Below are 22,197 nucleotides of genomic sequence, written 5' to 3'. Positions count from 1 at the left end.
GATGGCTTTATTGAGATGTAATTCATATACCACATATTTCATTCATTGAAAGTGTGTAGTGGTGTTAGTATATTCACAGATACATGTAATCCTTGTCATGAACCATTTTAGAACATCTTCATTACTTCAGAAAGAAACCTCATGCCGTAACCTCTCACCTCAGTTCTAACTCTCCAGCCCTAAGCAAACATTAATTACTTTGCCTCATAAATCTACTAATTTTTGGGCATCTCATATAAATCAAATCCTATAACATCTAGTCTTTTATTGCTGGCCTCTTGTTTAATGTAATATTTATAAGGTTCATTAACATTTTAGAATATATTTGAACATACTTTCTTAGCCATGTTGATTGCCTGGTGAATGTAGAACACTTAAGTTTTTCTGGAACCTTTTCAGAATCCAAGGTATACATCATACAGCATTCACAATATACATAGCTCAACTCCAAATTAATCCATCAAAAAATTGTAATTCAATCTCAGGAGAAAAAAAACCAGAAGCATTAATAATACTAATAAATTGATGGAAATTCTAGGATGACCAGGTATAAGAATAATTGGATAAAGACTTAATAAGACACTTATTTAAATGGGATTCATAAAGTAAAGAAAGTACATGTGAAATTATAGGGAGAAAAACAACCAAACCAAAACAACAACAAAAAACAAAACCCAACACAAATGGGAATACTTTTATGTGTGAGTGTTTGTCTGCATGTATGTGTGTGCACCACAGGCATGCATGCCTGGTGCGCTTGGAGACCAGAAGAAGGTGTTAGATTCCCCGAAACTGGAGTTAGGGATGGTTGTGAGCTGCCATGAGGGTGCTGGTCGCTGAACCCAGGTTCACTGCATGAGCAGCCAGTGTTCTTAACCTCTGAGCCATCTTTTCATCCTGTCTTCATCCCTCACAGAACTGTTAGGGGAGTAAAATACAGCCTTTTGAAGAAAAATGTACCAAAGAGCTTCCCAAGTGGGAATTCAAATGTAAGTCCAGGAAATGAGCCTCATGCAGAAAAGAATAAGAGACCCAAAGTTTTCATGTTGGGAAATTAAGGCAAGTGTATCAAGTTAAAATTGGAGCAAACAGTGTGAGTTCTAGAAAGCCACACTCAGTACAGTGTAATCCAGCCGTGGGCACAGAGGACAAAGAGGTCTTCAGAACTGGCTTTTGTTTGGAGACAGCAGATGAATGGTTTCAGATGCCTTTTTAAAGCCACAGAGGCTACATGACAGTGGAATATCTGTGGATGATTGAGGACAAGAAAGGTGTCTATGAAGACTTCATATTCAGTGGGAAGTTCCTTCTGTAACTGTAGAAAAAGCTATTTTCCCAGGTAGAAAACCCCAGAGAATTCATTTTCCTGATGTTTCCTCACAAGAAGTCTTCAACAACATACTTCAGAAATTGGGGAAATGATATCAGAAGTCAGTCTGGGCTTTCAGGAAGGAAAAGGAAATAGTGAATAGTAAATTGTCAGTCTGTAAACACTATTTTCACTATTACATTTGCTCATTTAAAGCAGAAGTTAGCTGAGGTACTCAAGGAATAAATATATACCATCTAAAGTAACTGTAACGTAATAGACTGCATGAACCACAAATTCTAGCATGATCACTGACCTTTAATTAAAAGGAAAACTGGGGAGTGGGAGAGCAAGTGACTTATATGGGAAAGATAAATAAAAAATAAGTTTAATATTAAACTTTGCAGTGACAAAGCTTTGTGACTCAAAATGCATTAAGTATTTATAATATCCAAAAAATAAAAATGTTAACAAGACAGATTCTGAGGTGTAAATAGGGCATGCAGAAATGGTAGAGGAGTTAAGGGATGTTGTTCCAATGAATTCTTTCTTTTAGTTTACTTGAGAAATCAATCAGAATAAGGACTGGTGGTTTTTGTTAGTTACTTGTTAATTGAAACAGAAAAAAAAGGTAAAAAAGAAAAAATAAAGTATTAATAGCTACAATAAAAGTTGTGACAATTGGGAGAATTTATGCAAATCTTTTTCAATGGTTTTCAGTAATTGAAACAGTGATAGTATAATTGTCATTTTGAGACTGTTGTGTCTGCAGTGTGAAATAATATGTAAGAAGGTACTGAAAACCCTGTCGTTTTGAATTTGTAGTATCAGCATGAACTTGTAAATCATTTTATCTTTGAATACAACCCCACCCCCACACTGACAAGGTCTAGAAGCACTGACCAACAGACTAGTAGCAACTGTGCCTTTGGACAGGTTGTGATTTTCAAATACCGCTTCTCGGGAGTTAGAGGGGGGTCTTGGACTACGCCAGGGTAGAGTTTCAGGATGAGCCAGAGTGAAGCAGAGGTAGTGCTTTTACTGAGTGGTTGCAGTTGATGGTGCCAGTAGGGGTATGTAGGGTGCTCAGGTGTCTTTACAGTAGAGCAGTAGAGGAGTGTGTTGATCCTGTAGCTTTTTGTTTGTTTGTTTGTTTGGTTTTTTGAGACAAAGTTTCTCTGTGTAACAGCCCTAGCTGTCCTGGAACTCGCTCTGTAGACCAGGCTGGCCTTGAACTCACAGAGATCTGCCTGCCTCTGTCTCCTGAGTGCTGGGATTAAAGCTGTGCACCACTGCCCGGCCTCGATCCCATAGCTTTTAAGTTACATTTCTCAAATAGTCATTTATAGCAAAATATAAATTTAAGTAAGGCTTAAAAGTTAAAGAATTCGTAGCTGGGGCTGGAAGGATGGCTTGGTGGTTAAGAACGTGTACTACATCTGTGGGATCTCAGTTCAGTTCTTGTCACCCATGTTGGACAGCTCACAACTGCCTCTGACTTTAGTTCCATGGGATGTGACACCCTCATCTGGGTACCTGTGCATGCACACATACTCACATGCAAACACATCTACACACATACAAAATAATTGTTTAAAAAAGTACATGAGCTGATTGATATATATATATATATATATATATATATATATATATATATATTTTTTTTTTTTTTTTTCTCCATCCTGTGGAATTTCCTTTTGCAAATGAAGTTTTGAGGTGAGTTTAAGGTATACTGTTTAGAGTTAGTGTTACAGAGAGGAGGACTAATAGTAAAACTCCAGACAACAACAATTGCCTGGAAGTAATCACAGTTCATTTGTTGTTTTTAATATCTGAGATGTTTTAGAAAAACATACTCTCTAGTTGGCCTCATCAGCTTCTTGACTCTTAGAAAGAAAGGGAATCTGGATTCCAGGATGAGGACTCTTTTCCCTTCCCATTTGCCCTTTATTTCTGTCTGTCTTGCTCCAGGAAATAGACAGAATGATCTTGGTACATCTTGTCAGGACAAATAGAGAAGAAATGTTCACAGACTTGTGGGGTCATGTCAGAAGGATTCGGAAGCCAAATTGGAAATGGTACCAAAGGTGGGGGTGGGGTAGGATGTCAGCTGCCTTGTTCCTCTTTCTATTTAGCTCCCAGCTTGGGCTTTTGCTCCCTGGGCAGAAGACTGGAAGATACTTTTCTATGGAATTCTGAATGAAAAGTAAGTGAAGTTGGTTTAATCTCCCAATGAGACAACTAAACTGGATAAATCAGCCATATTAAGCATCCCATAATACTAGTATCCAAATTCCTAAATGTAAGTGAGTAGCCGTGGATCTCAGTTTTCTGTAGAGAACCTGTAAGGTTTAATAGCAAGATCTTTTTGTTCTCTGGCGTTTGAGAATCCAACTAGAAAACAGTTGACTCCCTGATGGTACACGTCCAGTTTCCAGAACTCTATTTTACTTTCTCTTTCAATCCCTTCTCTTTCCATAGAATTCCCCTGTTTTGCTCAGCCTCTGTGGTATGCCCTCTCTTTTAGAGAATAAAGTGCTGCCTGATTCAAACATTACAAAATAAATCAATTAAGATCTTAAGAAAAGAGAAGATTAAAATCTAAGGAATGTGAATGTAGCTCAGTGATAAAGTGAAGGACATGGGTCCAGTCCCTAGCAGTAAAAAATAAGATGATAATTTTATACAAATAAATAAATGGAAGAAAAGAAGCTTGAAGGAAAGGATAACTAAAGGGAAAGAAAATGTGCCTTTCCCCCCAAATAACCATGAATAACCATCCAAGAGATGGAAGATGTGCGACTCACGTAAAATGCATTGTGTTGTGGGAAAGGGATCTTCAGACAATAAAACTTTTCACATTAAAATTATGATGATATATTTAAGGAAAAGTTATCCGAAGTGTTAGATAATAGAGTTGAGGAAATAGGGGGAAAACCCCAAATACCTGGGCTGCTAGAGAAGTTGGCAGGGTCATGGGATGGTAGGGTAAGACATCTAATAGGAGTTCCAAGATCAAATAATAATGTTTTTACTGAAAATCCTAGTACCTAGGACCTACTGAAAATACCGAGTACCAACTGAAGGACATACAGTTCCATATTTAAAGGGAGCACTAAGTGCTCATCCCGTGATAGAATGCAGACCTACATTATTCTCATAAAAACCCTAGGGAGGGTACAGCTGAATGAGGCAAGCTAGTATAAATAGTGCACTGTTTATTCGGTTGGTAGTTGGTAAAGCATAGACTATGACTTCTTCCTCTTTTGTGCCTGGTGGATATAGTATAAAGTGTGTCTCTGAGGATTTCTTCTAGACTGAGGTTTGAGTTTTCAAGGGACTTTTTACTGGGTATGGATTAGAAGGTTACTGCAACCTAACATCCCTTTTGTCAGATCATATTTAGGAACAGTTAATGTAACATTTGTTATTTAGGCCATGAATTGTGTTTATCACAAAGGGTTATATTAGTCATTATTGCTTTGAATATTTATTGGATTATATTTCCTGATAATTAAGTCTGATCCCCTTTCCTGTCTTTCATTCATGCTGTCTCCTTCTTCCTCTGTCCTTGTCTTCCCCACTTTCTTTCCTGTAATTGACTTAGGTAACTTAAGGTAAAAATACATAAAATAAATTGACGACAAGATATGAAAAGGAACAAAGACTCATAGTGATTAAGACATTATATTTGAGGGGCTGGAAACATGGCTCAGTGGTTAAGCACATGTTCTCTCTTGCAGAGGACCTTAGTTTAGTTCATAGCACCCTTGGTAGGTGACTGGCATCTATAACTTCAGCTCCAGGGGAATCCCATGTCCTCTTTTCTGGCCTCCACAGTCACCTGCACTCAAATGCACATACCCACACAGACACATATGTATACAGGCAACTAAAATAAAGACTTCCAGAGAAACTTGGTTTCGAAGTGAAGGACTAGTTGGATGGCTTAGTGGGTAAAAGAACTTGTCACCCCCTGAGTTGAATCCATGGAAACCATGGTTTAACGAGGGAACTCATTCATGAGAGCTGTCCTCTGACTTCCACACAGACTCCATGGATTACATGTGCTGCCCCAACAGCAATAATAAATAAATTTTAAAATAAACTCCATGGGGGCGTGGAACTTCCCATTTCAAAATACACGTTTCTGTATTTTTTTTTAATCCTTACCTTTTATTTTTTTTCCTTGTATAAATTTTTTTTTCATGTGAAAAAAACCCAAGTTTCAGAACAGGTTAAGATCTTTTTTTAATTCTTCTTTCGTCTGTTGCATCTGGACCGCAGTTTCTCCTTCCTCCTCCCCTCACAGCGTCCCCTCTGCTCCCACCCTCAATCCACTTCTCTTCCTTTCCCTTCAAAAAAGGGCAGGCCTCCCTGGGACATCAACCAAACACGGCATATAAGTTGTAATAAGACTAGGCTGGAGGAGGCAACCCAGCAGGAAGAAGAGGGTCCCAAAAGCAGGCCCAAGAGTCAGGGACAGCCCTCTCCCACTGCTAGGAGTCTCACAAGAAGACGATGCCTCTCAAACAGGTTAAGACCTTTAGAGCAACAACATGGTATCTTTTTGTCGAGAAAAAATCTGTTTCTGAAGGTGAATTGAACAGATTTAGGGAAACAATGGTTTCATTTTCCTGTTTACTATTACTATTACTATTTCTATTATTATTATTACTACTACCACCACCACCGTTCTTAGATAGTAGCTTATATAAATTCTTAGAATGTAATGCAGTTTTCAAAATGCATTCATAGTCCCCAAACAGAAAACCAGAGTTAACTTATTTGTAGCTTTCTGTGTACTCCCATTTTCTCTTTATATAATTTGTTTCATATTCAAGACTCACAATTGCAATTTTTATTAATCTTCTCTCCTTGATTTTAATAATGTTAGATAATGCCATTAATTTAGAGTAAAACACACCTATAGATTACAAGAAATAGATTAGTACTGTTTTAACAGGATTTGTTGAGAGAAATATCCTGTAGTAAACTACAGAGAAGGTTTCATCCTTTGTTCCTCAGAACTTCATGAAGAATAGGTATGGGCCAAGTCTGTTCCAGGTTTTGGGCCGATATTATCTCCTTTAGCATGGGTTTTTGGAGATTATTGGCCAGTTATCCACTTGGTATATATAAAAAATCATTACCATTACATAGTCCTGAAATGTTTTGCAGCCTGAAGGTCAAAGGGCACATCATTTTATCAGTGTAGATTTCCCTCCTTTACTATGGACACAATAATAGTTTTAGCAAAATTAAGAGTTAATTTTAATATTCAGTCCAGGTGTATTATAATACAGGATAATTTTAAAAATATGTAGTATATAAAGGAGAAGTATAATGTGACCAAAAGGAAAAAATAAATATATTCATTTGGAAGTGCGCTCTTCCAGACTATGTAAATAATACAAATAAATGTGGTGAAGGCGGCCAGATGCTTATGGGAAAGAGAAGTACAGGTCTTCACTTAGACCTCAGTGCCAGTGCCTGCACAGCATTCTGACTCAGGATGTCTGGCTTGTGGCCTATGGAGTGGAGTTAAATAACCTCTCTAGTTAATTTGATGGTTAGCCAGAGTTAAAAATTACCACTTTGTAGGTTAACTAATACCGACAAATTCACATTTCATTATTATCAGGATAATATTTGTATAATTATGCTTCTGGCTCCCCTTCAATATATCATTGCAGTTGAATGCTTTAAAAATATTTTCCTGTTATGAAATAAAGATGTGCACCTTTTATACATACTAATTTTGTTGTTTTAAAATAATGCTCGTCTGAGATAGTCAAGCCTGGAACATTGTGCTGGAATGGCCTTAACCATGATGCTGTTCTTTTTAAGCCCAATGTTATTTACTTTTGATTAATAAGGAAAGTTAATGATTTTAGAAACATTATAGATAACTGATTAGATTCATATTCAAATTAGGGAGACTGGAATAATGTATCTATGAGGATAATGTGGACGTGTCATCTTTTCTAAGCACTTCTCTGACTTTTCATGGATTGTGAAGGTTGGACTGATGTCTTGCCTTAGCTTAGCTTTCCCTCCGTTGTTGACAGTGCTTGGCATCTGGTTGGCCGGCTGCCCCTTATTGCAAGATGTCACTGACTCAGGGTGGATCTGAATGCCAGATGTCGTTTTTGCTGCTTCTATCAGGAAGCCGTTACTGTGTTCTCCAGGAGCGGACTCTGAGTCCAGATGTGTTATGAGAGTGTTCACTAGGCATTAACCCCACGGAAGGGGTTGGAGGAGCGGGGTTGGGGGAGAGAGAAGTCAGACAATTGCAAGCCAAGGCTTCAGCCAGCCCTCCTCGCCTTCTACAGGGTTTGCGTCCTTCTGGGTCACGGTTAACTGGTCCAAATGGTTCGATCTTGGTCTTCCACATCAGTTATTCAGTACATATGTACTGTTCAAGAGAGGATGAGGAGCTGGGAAGAGGCTCTCTGCTACTCTGAAGGAGATACACGTAGGAATAAAGACATCACAGCATAAATAGGTACAAATACTGTGAGTAAAAAATGATTACATTGAAAATAACTCCTCTCTCTTAAGCTTGCTCTGTGGTGGCAGCCATATCTAGTTTCTTTAAAGCTTTGTCCTTCTGTTTATTCCTGTGTGTCTGGTATCATGACATCTACTTTCAGATATTTCAAGACTTAGGAGCTTCAGACAGTTTATAAGGACCCTGGGGGACTCTGCGAAGCCGGCTGAGGACGGGCTCTTATTGTAGCACTGCTTTTCCTCAGGCCTGTTCTCACTGATCTGCCGTTCTTTATGCTTCTCTGTAGTCGTACATGGTGGAGACTTTGTAAATGCTGTTTATTGCTGAGCCAAAACTACTCTGCTTGTGTGACTGCCTCTAATTTCTACATTTCTTTCCTAATACTTTGATTCTCTTTTCCTTCCATTCAGATGTACAAATACTAGATAATCACATTTCAATATTCACGTAAATCAAATGATGTATTGTGCTGGTTTACTCACTTTCTCCAACCTTACACACAGCTACCATTTACTTTCCTTTCTCTGCATTGCTTAGTGTATATTTGTTTTCCATCTTACAAAATTATGGTGGCAACTTTATCTTTTTTCCCTTTATTGAAAATAGATTTTTTTCTCACATTATATATCCTGATTATGGTTTCTCCTCCCTCTATTCCTTCCAATTTCTCCCCATCTCCCCTCCCATCTGGATCCACTACCTTTCAGTTTCTCCTTAGAAAACAGTCTTTTAAGGGATAATAATAAAATAAAATGCAATAAGATAAAACAAAACCTAACACATTGGAATTGGACAAAACAAACAGAAGGAAAAGAGCCCAAGAGAAGGAACTTGAAACAGACTCACTGTTCACACACTCAGGAATCCAATGCAAACACTGAACTGGAAGTCGTAGTTCATATGCAGAGGACCCGTGCAGCCCCTGTGCATGCTACCTCAGTCCCTGTGACTTCATATTACCTTTGATCATGTTGATTTAGAGCAGTGGTTCTCAACCTTCCTAACACTGTGACCCTTTAATACAGTTCCTCATGTCATGGTGACCCCAACCAGAAAATTATTTTGTTGTTACTTCGTAACTGTAATTTTGCTAGTGTTATTAATGCCCATTTAAGGCTGAGTGTTCCAAGGTCTCTCTCATCTTGTTCTGTCTTTTCTCACATTCACTTGTGAGTTGCCTGTTAACCGTTGTAGCATTATTTTTTCTATTTTTTTGGGGGGCGCGTATAGGAAAGAATGTGTCTTATCTACCCATGAAGATTTTTATTGTAGAGACAAAGAGATGCAAAGATGAGAGATGAAGAGATTTCTGTTTTCTATGTGTATATAATATGTAGTATTACCACTGTTATTCATGTTGGAATTGTCTGACTGATTCTGTGGAATGTTTTATTTGATCACCTGTGGTGGTTTTAATCTCATCTTTCATTCTTCCCCTCGCATTTTAGTCAGAGTCTGCTCCTAAATATACATAAATATGCTCCTAAATATAATACAAGAAAATTTTTACTAATTTGAGATTAAAATATGAAGTGATTCTTTGTGATCATTTTGGCTCTTTTGTATTTTATTGATTAGTTGAGAAGTTTTGAACTAGAGTCCAGTTTCCAGTGCCTGATTTTTTTTCCCCCCTGTTCCAGGGATAGACCCAGGGATTTCTGCCACTGATGCATAGCTTGAGACCAAAGCACTGAATTAAGTTACTCATTTTTGTGTGTAGTTTTTCGTGTAGTTATTTTGAGCACTGGGGGTGGGATCTGTGAGCTAAAAATGCTCTGCTTGTGTAACTGCCTCTAGTTTGTACATTTCTTTGCTAATACATTTATTCTATTCTTTCCTTCCGTATGCAGCAAATACTAAACAATCCCATTTAAAGTATTCATGTAAATTAATTGGTGTATCATGTCTGGAAGACAAATGCTATACTACTGAGCCACAAACTCAACCTCTGAATGTAAATTGTAAAATTTCACCTGGACATCTTTGTGAACCCTTTTGGAGTGAGTTAGAGGAACAACCAAGTGTGTGACTTGGTCCCTTCGTGTGCATGAGCTGTGCTTCCGTGATGCTCTCTTAGAGCTGAGGAGGTTTGTGGAACTTCCAATGGAATGACACCAGCAACAGTTTCTCCTCTCCCCTCTGTTGAGTTCCCATCATCTTGTCAAATGGCCTCGTACTCTGAGGTTAGAAGTCCACCACGTAAGAAAACGAGAACTTGTGGCTTATTTTTTTGAAAGAGAAATTAACACCCCAAATTCATGAAGTAGACCTTACATCCCAGGCAGCAGACCTGCACCTAGTCCCCGTTGACATCACATCCCTCTTCTCCTGAAGGACGTTCTGGTTTTATTATGGAAAGCCACTTATTTTAGAGCTTTATGTCAAGATGGTTAGGCTGATCGGCTCTTTATTCCGGAACTGTTTCTGGGGATAAAGAAGTGAAGGAGTAACTAACAGAGGCAGACAAAGAATGGAGGAAAATGGAAACAATCTATTTACTGAGAAATAGGGAAGTAATTTGTTAGGTTGTAATCGAAAGGAAGATGTCAGTATTTTAAAACATAGGGCAGTTGAAAACTTCATATATAAGTGATAGATGAATTAATGGCTACAAATAAATTAATAAAAGAAGTAATATAGTAATGTACAAGTATGAAGAAAATATTTAACATCACAAGTAATCAAAGAAATAAGTACTGTGTTTTAATTATGAGATTGACAAAGGGCAAAGTTATTGATACTCCTATCATTGTCACAGAATGAGAAACCACGGACTCTTTCACTGTTGACCAAGTTGTGACACTGTAATTTTTTTTCTCCTGAAAATGATATGTTCATTTGTTTGTTTTCCTCAAAAGCTTGATGTATGTTTACCCATCTATTCTTATCCAAATCACCTATGAATTTATCCTAAGGATAATCTGGAATGTGACTGGTTTACATTATGAACACTGACTACACTCTTTCCTTATGGAGATTGTTGTATAGGAGTATTGTCGCAGTCTTGTCTTAGTAGGAAAACTGGAAGCAATAGACTTCTCTAGCCTAGGGGTAGAAGGGAATTCTGGCAGACACAATGATAGAGTTATAGAAAATCACCAAGTCGTATTAAAATTGCTTCATTCAAAAAAGATGATTCTATTCCATCCAGTTCCAGGCTTCAATTTTAGCCACTGAAGGCAAGTGCTGTTTATTATCATCGTAAGTAGCTTCTCAACTTCTGAGATATCTAATGGCAGGAAATTTTTGAATTTATGAATTTATGAAATTATTAGCATAGCATCTATTCTATACAGCATACAGTACTGGGTACCGCAGACTCAGTGGGGAGGAAGGTGGGTATGCTGTGGGCCTTCATAGCTCTGTCTGTGCAGAAGGGAGATGACTGTTAACCAACCAGTGGGGAGGAAGGTGGATATGCTGTGGGCCTTCATAGCTCTTTCTGTGTAGAAGGGAGATGACTGTTAACCAACCAGTGACACTGGGTTTAAAGTTGTAATTGTGGTGGAGACCCTAAGGATGCGTAGAGATTTATGAATGAGATGCTAGGGAAGCCTTGTCTGTGATTATTCTTTTTCGCCTGTAGCCCAGGTTGGCCTTAAACTTCTGATTCTCCAGAGTGGTGAGATCACAGGCAGTTATTTCTAAAATATCTTCTCTGTAAGTTGTGGCTTAGAGAGATCACAGTGGGAATTATAAAATATTTATAATGAAGAGAAAATAAAAGTGCTCTATATCAGAACTTATGGGACACAGATCCAGAAACTGCTGCAGTAAAAGAAAATCTCTAACCTTAAATGAAAATATTGGAAAAGTGTAACTCAAATTCCTAAATGGTCTTTTAATAAAAAACCCAGTGCCGGATATTGGGGGTAAATGCTGAAAGATCAGAGAGACAAAGGAACAAGCTGCGTCTTACCTCTAGGACTCCTCAGCCTGAAAAGCCTCTAGTTTCTGTCTCCTCAAGCTTTACATATCTTTCTCTGCCCCGCCATCACTTCCTGGGATTAAAGGTTTGTGTGCTTCCCAAGCAAAGGCATGAGATCTCAAGTGCTAGGATTAAAGGCATGTGATTTCCAAGTGCTGGAATTAAAGGTGTGTGCCACCACTGCCTGGCTCTGTTTCTCTCCTAAACTGCGTCAATCTTATGTAGTTCAGGGTAGCTTTGAACTCTCAGAGATCCAGATGGATCTCTGCCTCCCAAGTGCTGGAATTAAAGGTGTGTGCCACCACTGCCTGACCTCTATGTTTCATCTAGTGGCTTGTTTGTTCTGTTCTCTGATATTCAGCCACAGATTATTATGGTACACAATATATCACCACAGAAAAAGGAATGAGGTGAAAAGTGAATTAAGTCTCTTAACTCAGGAAGCTTGGAAAGAAAGCAAAATTAGCTTGAATTACAGAGAAGAAAAAGGTAAAATGAAGTTAATTCAAATCAGTGAAAAATTACAGAAATAGGAGAAGAGCAATAGGCAGATATCATTATTTTAAAAATCAAAATCAATATAAATATAAATATAAAAGTCACTAGTTTAGTCCTAAGAGACAGATATTTATTTGAATGATGATAATATAGAATGTGGAATCTGGAGGCAGACTGCCTGACTGTAAACCCTAGTCGTGGCCTTGGGTGTAAGCTCAAGGTGGCTGAGCTTTTTCTGTAGATAGGGTAAATGATTGTATCCACCTGTGCAGCTGTGGAGAAATAGCAAACACTTAGGGTACTACATGGGATGCAAAGCTCTAAGCACGTTTTTAGTATTAATCTTATAAAAAATGCAAGAGAGGTTGGGTGTGGTAGTTGTACATAATTTCAGCACTCTAGAGACCGCAGCAAGTGAATGGCCAGGAGTTCAATACTAGTCTAGGTGACATAGTGAGTTGAGGTTAGCCTAGGCTTCAGAATGAAATCATGCCTCAAAGTGTAAACCACCCAAACAACAGTGGCAAAAATAACAAAGATACAAGAAAGCAATATTAGAAATGGAGCTACCATTACAGCATATAGATTTCAGAAGTCATCAGCTACATTCTAATTTGAGAAGTGGATAAAATATATATTTTATTAGAAAAATCAAAACCACTGTAGTATATACTGTAATATACATTTAGGAAAAACAAGTTATGTGGGTAAGCTAAAACTATTTAATGAAATGAAATCTATAGTGTAAATCCCCCCACAAGGTTCTATTATCATATCTGTAGGAGGCTCTTATTTTCCCTCCATTTTTAAAAGTGAGACATATATGATAAAAGCGCAGACATTAGAGTGTTCAGTGACATGCCTGTGACCATTCTCTGAATAAAGAGTGTCTTCATCCTCAAAAGTATCCTTTCCAGAATGAAAATTACCAGAGTACTTCTTATTTCCAGGAATTACTGAAATGATAAATGCTTTACAAAGTTTTAATATGAATCACAGCTAGGATGCAACCTGTAAAACAGATATTTTTCTTAGAGTATTTTTTAAAAGCAGTTGAAATCTTTTCATGTAAAAAGACCATCTGATTATTTTCCAACTAAAACTTAAATGTATTTATTTTTTCAGAGACATTAAACCTGACAATATATTGATGGATATGAATGGACATATTCGTTTAGCAGATTTTGGTTCTTGTCTGAAGCTGATGGAAGATGGAACGGTAAATGAACATGAATTATTCTCCCATAACATTTCCCTTGCTATGTCTTCCTCCTCTGTTTAGAGACTCTCTGCCTACACTGTCTGCTGCCCAGCCAGCCCTTTGTCTGTGCCCCACCTCCTTTCACAAAACCCTATGCATCCGTGCTCATAGTAAGGCTTCTCAGAGTCACCTGACCGCTCGTAATGCTGAGCTTGAGAAGGATGCTTTGAGAGCCATGGGGCTTCTTTTTTAGCTAATACCTTTATACGTGAAACGTCCCTAAGTTTTTAGAGTGGTAAAGAATGTAAGTTTCATATAGAAAAAGAAAACACAACTCCATCTTCATTTGTACTTTTTTCTAATGATGTAGTTGTTCTGAGGGACAGTGTTCAGCAAATGAATTTTCTTTTTGGGTGAAGATTAGGTAGCATTAGTTTTATGTTCCCATTTGCTTCACTTTTGCTGACTATATCCTTAAGTTCTTGTTCAGTTAAAAGGTTATATTTTCAGATTTTTATTGCTTTTTATATGTGTACGTATGGTGTGTATGGGTACACATATATATATATGTGTGTGTGTGCTTGCATTTGGGTGTGTAAATGTGAGTGTATGTGGAGGTCAGAGAACAACTAGGTCCTCACTTTCCATCTTGTTTAAGACAGAGTCTCTTGTCCACCACTGTGTACAAGCTGCCTGGTCTATAGTTTCTGGGAATTTTCTTGCCTCTGCCTCCCATATTGCAGTAGAAGACTCGAATTATAGACATGCTGTACCATATATGGCTTGGTGTCTTAGGGTTTCTGTTGCTGTGAAGAGACACCATGACCATAGAATCTCTTATAAAGGAAAAACATTTAATTGGGGTGGCTTACATTTTCAGAGGTTTAGTCCATTATCATCATTGTGCAACATGGTGGTATGCAGGCAGACATGGTGCTGGAGAAGTAGCCGAGTGCCCTACATCTTGACTTGCATCCAAAAGGAAGTAGTCTGTTTCACTGGGTGTGGTTTGAGCACATATGAGACCTCCACAGTGACACACTTCCTCCACAAGTGAGACCACACCTACTCCAACAAGACCACACCTCCTAATAGTGCTACTCCTTTTGGGGGCCATTTTTTTTTTCAAACAACCACGCATGGGTTCTGGAGATTCAAACTCAGTCCTCACACTTGCCTGGCAAGTGCTTTACCTGCTGAATTATCTCCCCAACCACATTGCTTAAAAAATTTATTTTTCTTGTCTGTTGCAGAGGCCCGAATGTATATCACTTTAATGGTAGAATTTTTGGAAAACATTTTAGTATAATAAATTCCAAAGTTATGTGTGGTGATATTGTGTTCCCCAAAATATTGTGCACCCTAATAAACTTACTTGGGGTCAGAGACAGAACAGCCACTAGATACAGAGGCTAGAAAATGGTGGCACTCACACCTTTAATCCTAGCATTCCAGAGGTAGAAATCCCTCTGGATCTCTGTGAGTTCAAGGCCACATTGGAAACGGCCAGGCATGGTGACTCACGCCTTTAATCCCAGAAAGCGAGCCTTTAATCCCAGGGAGTGGCAGTAGAAAGCAGAAAGGTATATACGGCGTGAAGACCAGAAACTAGAAGCATTTGGCTGGTTAAGCTTCAGGCTTTCGAGCAGCAGTTCAGCTGAGAGCCATTGGGATGAGGACACAGAAGCTTCCAATCTAAGAAAACAAGATCAGCTGAGAAGTTGGCCAGGTGAGGTTAGCTGTGGCTTGTTCTGGTTCTCTGATCTTCCAGTATTCACCCCAATAACTGGCCTCAGGTTTGATTTTTATTAATAAGAACTTTTAAGATTCCTGCTACAGTCATGAATGTGTCACCATTATTCTTGACTAGTTATTTGACTCTGAAAAGTTATCCTTAGGTGATTTTGAAAATGCGTTATGTGACTTAAGAATTTGGCCCATTGAAAGGAATAGTTGGTACTGAATTATCCTTCCTACTATAATAATAATACTAATAAATATGTAATATAATATATAATATAATAAATATAATAATACCAAGCATAAAAACAGCTTTTATCAGACAGTGGCCAGCATTGGCTTGTTATAGTTATTCCTAACAGAAACTAACTCTTGAAGTGTGCCAGACTCCTGATTGCTCAGCATTGGGGTCATTCCTGACTTTCCTGACATGGTCAGTGTTAGAGCATAGCATAACATTTCTTCAGACCTTGGAATCTGAAGTTGAGGTAGCTTTAGCTGGGATCTGGAAGACTTGATATTGGCCCTGTGTCAAGGCTGGCCTACAGTTCCCCAAGTTAATCATAAAGGCTGGACCACCTGCACACTGTACTGTAGAGTCATAGATGAGTGATAACGATGGGGATACAGAATAGCAGACCAGACTTAAGCAGTGCTAGAGGAGGAGAACCAGCACCATGAGTTTTGGCCATTAACTTCGTAACATTTTGTGTCTACTCTAATGTTTGAATTTAAAGCCAAGCCCTGGTAAAACAAACCGGAGCTTGAAAGTGATCCTGCCAAATGAGGGTCTTTCATAATGAACAGCATACCCCTGCCCCACCTTTACTCATTTTAAATCTTGAACAATTGTATAGCACAGCCATGACCTGTTTCTTATGTAGTTTAGAACTTGCTTTCTTCTCTTTGGCTTTACAGATAGTTTTATACTGGTTAATTTTCATTCAGGTTTTTAATGTTTGCACATCTGTTTGGTTTTATGTTCTTCCTGTGTTTTATTGAGTTAATATGCCTTTGGTAGGACAGAGTAATGGGTATTGATCCTCCAGCCAGAGCCTCTTGCATAGCTAGGTGAGCACTGTACTTCTTTGGTCTTAAACTGTCATTAGAGAAAGAAGTCAGAAAGCCTGTGATCCCACTGTAATGGCATCTCCTGCCTGGTGGGATAGCAGCTGCCAACCAGAATATAGCAAGTGTTGTCTGAGCTGTGGGTGATGGAGAGCCCTGGGCACTGTTGGTAGGTGTGTACAATAGTACAGCTAATTCTTCCAGATACTATAAAGAAAATGATCATTTAATTTTCACCTAACTTGCTGTAATTATATTTTCAAATTTTTAAAATTAAGAATTTTGGTTTTAAAGTCTATATTTTCCTTCCCTTTTATAATTTTTCCAAATTAGTTTTTTTTTTTTTTTTTTTGAGGCAGGGTCTCACTACATAATGTCCTTGACTAGCCTGGAACTTGCTATATAGATCAGACTGGCCACAAACTCAGAGATCCCTCTCAGTGCTAGTATTTAAGATGTGTACCATCATGTCCAGTGCTACTAAGAACTTAATGTACAATAACTAATCAACGGTTAGTTTTCTTAGGTTTCTGTTTAGGAATTTAAAATTATTATCTGTGTTAATCAGAATGGGTTGTTCTCTTCATGTCTAATTATAAATTTTTAGTTCCATTATACATATATCTGTATATATATTGATTGCACAGATAAATATTTAAAAACAGTAAGAAAGCGAATATAGTAGTATACTATAATCCTAGCACTTGGGAAGTTGAGGCAGGAGGATTGTGAGTTTGAGGCTAGCCTCAGATATATAGCAAGACCTTGCCTCTGACAACCAACCAGAACAAAATTAAACAATAATAATGTTGTAAGTGAAATATTCATTTTATTGTTAATGACTGTAATGATTCAAATCATATTGTTCCCCTAAATGCATTCAGCTATAGTAAAAGTTTGGTAATGTTATGAGTAATGAAAAGTATTAATATAGAGGCCATATAAAATCATTCTGTAAACTAGGAGACTAAATTTAGATAACAAAAATATTATAATACTATCTACTCAACTAACTGTTTTTAATTTAAAATCATTTTTCTAATATAGTATATTAATAAAAATATGAACTTCTTCAGGTCCAGTCCTCAGTGGCAGTTGGAACTCCAGATTATATTTCTCCTGAAATCCTTCAAGCTATGGAAGATGGAAAAGGCAGATACGGACCTGAGTGTGATTGGTGGTCTTTGGGGGTCTGTATGTATGAGATGCTTTATGGAGAAACACCATTCTATGCTGAATCTCTGGTGGAGACATATGGAAAAATCATGAACCACAAAGTTAGTATAATTATTTTTTTTTATAATTTTTACAGTAAATACATATAGTAAGTTAAAGTAATATGATATTAAAGATGTCAAAACAATGGAAAGTCATTCTTTTGCTAAGTAGGGGAAAATTGTTAGTAATCACAGTCTGTGAAACAATTAGTTTTAACTTTTCCCCATATTTTATTTAAAAGTGCTCCTAAATAGAAGAATTGGTCTCTACAGTTAACAGAGTTCAAAAGTAGTTTTTATTAATTTTACTCTATATTATGTACAGTCATGACAAACATGCATATAAAAATTATCAGCATTATTAGTAAGAAACGAAGTGTGAATAAAGATAAAATTGAGATTCTTTGGAGCCAACAAAATGACTCCGTGGCTAGGGTGCTTGCTGTGCATGCCTGGTGACCTGAGTTTAATCCCTGAAATGCATGGAAAGATGGAAGGAGAGACGTGACTCCACAGAGTTGTCCTCCGACCTTCACATGGACAGCTTGGCATTCATGTGCACACACACCCAACCATGGACACACACACAACAATCACAGTTTTGTTTTTCTGAAATTCTTCTGTCAATCTGGCAAAGACAAACTGAAAAATTGTATTCTGTGTTCTAATACAGCATCATGGGTACTCCTCAGATTCTGTTGACAGGGCTGCAAATTGTAACTTCCTGTCCCAAAGTTAACAGGTATACATCTTGAGCCTTAAAGTTATGGTTAGAGCTTTTAATGGAGCAAGGTTGGGTCTAGAAGTCTACCTGGTGGAAATATCTAGAACAAAGATGTGTATATAGAATGTTCTAGTGTTAATGGTCACAAAACACTGACTGTAGTCCAGATATACTGGCGGAACAAGATCAAAACAGTGCAGAGGAGAGTAACTGTTCACTTCCAGATGATTGTGAACAGCTGCAAAAGTCCTCAGTATGAATCTGAGTGTCCCCAGAAGAATAGGGTAATCTGTACTTTTTCATTGGTTCTCGTGTTTATGCATATAAATCAATTTTATAGACTTTATGTCTTCTACCAAGCTGCAGAGATAGAGTAGTAAGTAGTTATGAAGAGCTGAAAGATAGGGAGAAGTTAAAGGTTGTGAGTAGCACATATACCTTTCAGAAGGAAACTCACTTCAGTGTATCATGCTGCTTAACAGCACAGGTCTGGAGAGTTCAGTGGAAGACCCTTTCCTGTCAATGATCAGTTGTATGGCGTTGAGAAAATGATTGTGTACCTCTTCTACAAGACTATCATCATAGTAGTTCCTACCCAATGTGATTATTGTGAGGATTAAATAGTTAAGTAAATCACTTTGACTAGTGCCAGATACATGTTAAAGTTTAAGTGTTCAATGACGAACTGATATTTTTTATTGTACCTGGACATTATCAATAATCTACATCATTTCGAACTATTGAGTTAAATCCTGCTACTTTTAATCAGGGCCTCCTCATTTAAACATCAGCTTGAGATCCTGTAGCATCTGACCTCTCTTTGCAGTTCTTCCATCATGAAGTCACTTAGAGAACTAAAACTTCTTTTAGGAAAAGGATTTATTTCTCATCATCCCTATCTCTCTCCACAGTATCAATGTTCTGTGTCATCAAACACTGCATGTTTTTCAAAAGGAAATATATTTAAACAAGTTTACCACCATTTTGTAAGAAAACTGCTGATTTGTATTTATACTTTATTTTTGTCTGTATAGGAGAGGTTTCAGTTTCCACCCCAAGTGACTGATGTGTCTGAAAATGCTAAGGATCTTATTCGAAGACTCATTTGTAGCAGAGAACATCGACTTGGCCAAAATGGAATAGAAGACTTTAAGAAACATCCATTTTTCAGTGGAATTGATTGGGATAATATTCGAAACTGTGAAGCACCTTATATTCCAGAAGTTAGTAGCCCAACAGATACATCAAATTTTGATGTGGATGATGACTGTTTAAAAAATTCTGTAAGTATGACATTATGAAGATGTCCTGCCCTTCTGGTTCTTTTCAGGACTGTTATAAAGTAATATTTTGTGTATTAGTTTGGTGCCAGAACGATTTTTCTCTTATTGGTCACACAGTAGTTATGACTTCAGTGCTTATTCTCTCGTGTACCAAAAAAATTTAAGAGATTTAACTGAATTCAGTATAGTCACCCATGACCAAAAGCAAAATTCAAAGACCTGTTTTTTAAACAATTGCGTCAGTAGGTTTCCTAAGAAGACAAGATTAGACGCTTTAAAAAGTGTATTTCATGATTTCAAAGAGAAGATGATGATAAACCCTTCCTAAAACCAACCATGAAACTGGAAACAAATGGCAAAACATTTCAGGGATTACTATAACCAAAAGGCAATAAAGAAGTGTTTGTTCATGAAAAACTACTGAACTTTGTTTGAAATCATACATACCACACCCCGCTACCTCTCACCCAACACCTGTTTGGCTATACTGACAACATGGAGCGAGGAGCTGACACCTTCCTGCTAGATGGACAAACTTCATTTGGGAGGCTCAAACCCACCACCCACAATGTTGCTAAAATAGCCAGCTGGGTAGGAAATGGATGTGGAAAGTCAGTCTGTAGCTTGCCTTTCCTGAGGTAGTGTCTCTGCCTGAGCCAAGTAGTTCCCTTATCTACAGCTCGTGGACTGTAACAAGGCCAGCATACTGTGTTGATTCTGCTCTAAATCACTAGGTTATACAGAGTCAAATTTCAGAAAATCAGAACCTAAAATTTGGGGTTTATTTTCTAGCTGTCTTATTTTAAGCTGTTAATTTATTCAATAATTGTACTAAATTTTATATTAATTTTATGTCACCTTTTACTGTTAAGTACTGTGTTCGAGATGAATGTGAGCTGTTAAACTGTTTAAACTTCACAAGAAGGAATTAGATGGATTTTCCTCACCACTTTTTAAATTATATTCACTGTTGACAGTAATTCTGAGTCTTTCTAAGTTAAGTGAATATACAGTTGATTTTAATTATTCATAGTACTTGTATTTTATAAAGTTATGGTGAGCACCAAGTTAGTTGACATTGACCGTTGCTCTGTAGAAATAAAAGGTTAATGAATTTGAAGGAGAGTAGGGAGATGTATATGGGAGGAGTTGGAGGGAGGGGAAGGGAGGGAGAAATGTTGCAATTATATTATAATATCCCAGAATTAAAGAAACATAAAGTTTGTTTCTGTTTACATTTTTAACAACTTTGAATATAAAAACCTTTTTTGTGTACATCTGTTTAAAGATACTTTATATAATAATATATACCATTGATTCACTAACACTGAGCTCGTCTATCAGCACTATAACTTACTCCTAAAACAGAGTTTGTCTAAAACATGTTTTCTCTGTAACAGCACATGATTACCTTTTTTATGTTGCAACATTAGATGGCAGCCAGGTGTGGCATCACACACCTATAATCTTAGTACTCTGATGGGAAGTATAGTGGGAAAGGATCATGAGTTTATGTCTAGCTTAGGCCATACAGCAAGACCCTGTCTTGAAATTTTAAGAAAAATAAAAGTAATTATCAAATAGCACTCTGGGAGCTATTTTACATGAGATACTATCATAAAAGTCACAAAAATATTTATAAAGTGTGCCAAGGATGCTTGCTTCCAGTGTGAGAAAAGAGGAGCATTCTATGTTCAGTCTCAGCAGGAGGGGCAAAGGACAGTGCACATCCTTTACTCTGCACACATCTTCAGTGACCACATGAGCAAAGGACAGTGCACGTCCTCTACTGCACACATCTTCAGTGACCACATGAGCAAAGGACAGTGCACGTCCTTTACTCTGCACACATCTTCAGTGACCACGTGAGCAAAGGACATGAGCCCTGAGGTTATTGATTTTTCCATTTGCAAATAAATTTTGCTTTTAAACTGTGTGTGATCAAACATGCCTATAATTTTAGTACTTGGGAGGCAGACATAGGAAGATCTTAAGTAAATTTATAGTCCAACCTATGAGTCATAATTATAGATTTCTTACCAGATTGGTATTCTTTTTATTTTCTTCTAGGAAACAATGCCTCCACCAACACATACTGCGTTTTCTGGCCATCATCTACCATTTGTTGGTTTTACATATACTAGTAGCTGGTAAGTTTCAAAAGTCAAGTTAAGTTGGGTAATTTATAAAAAAGTAAAGTAGATTGAAGCTTGAAAATGGCATATACATGGCAGTAGTTATGGCGTGGAGCTGGGTTTAAATGTGAAAAAAAGAAAGGACAGCCTATTTTGGTATCATAAATAGAATAAACTACCCACGAAGCAACTATTTGGAGGGAAATTATGAGGACAAATAGCTCAAGAGTCGAACCCATGGGGAATGGGGCAGGAACCAGCACCAAGGCACTTAAGGAATGTTCTGTATATGTCAAGCACCAAATTCCCAGCCATTGTTCATCCCAGTCTTTACTCTTCACTCCATTCCTGTTCTCTGATTCCTCTCTTCCATGTCCCATAGGAATCACAGTAATCACTTCCTGTGTGCCACGGCTGTCCCTTTAGCTATCTCTCAGCTACTGGACTTTCTTTGTTGAGTAATTGTTCTTTATTTAAAGTCTAAGCAGTTCCAAGTGGCTGGAGCAGACAGATGGTTCTTAGCAACCAGGCTAACTTTACATTGAGGTTCTCCAGCTTTAAGTACTGTGTACTGTGTGAT

At 37.6% G+C, this 22,197-nt stretch overlaps 1 protein-coding gene across 9 annotated transcripts in view; it reads left to right on the top strand.

Annotated features, from left to right (window-relative positions):
- Cdc42bpa (CDC42 binding protein kinase alpha) overlaps positions 1–22,197 on the top strand; it is a 205,110-nt gene that overhangs the window by 84,251 nt on the left and 98,662 nt on the right. For all 9 annotated transcript variants that reach the window (XM_059280686.1, XM_059280685.1, XM_059280679.1 and 6 more), the window contains 4 exons: positions 13,375–13,468; positions 17,335–17,535; positions 19,234–19,482; positions 21,553–21,632. In XM_059280686.1, the coding sequence (XP_059136669.1) occupies positions 13,375–13,468; positions 17,335–17,535; positions 19,234–19,482; positions 21,553–21,632 (624 nt within the window). The remainder of the gene's footprint in view (positions 1–13,374; positions 13,469–17,334; positions 17,536–19,233; positions 19,483–21,552; positions 21,633–22,197) is intronic.

The sequence above is a fragment of the Peromyscus eremicus genome, chromosome 15, assembly GCF_949786415.1.
Source record: "Peromyscus eremicus chromosome 15, PerEre_H2_v1, whole genome shotgun sequence".
NCBI classification, from domain to species: domain Eukaryota; kingdom Metazoa; phylum Chordata; class Mammalia; order Rodentia; family Cricetidae; genus Peromyscus; species Peromyscus eremicus.
This window is presented reverse-complemented; position numbering and strand designations above follow the sequence as displayed.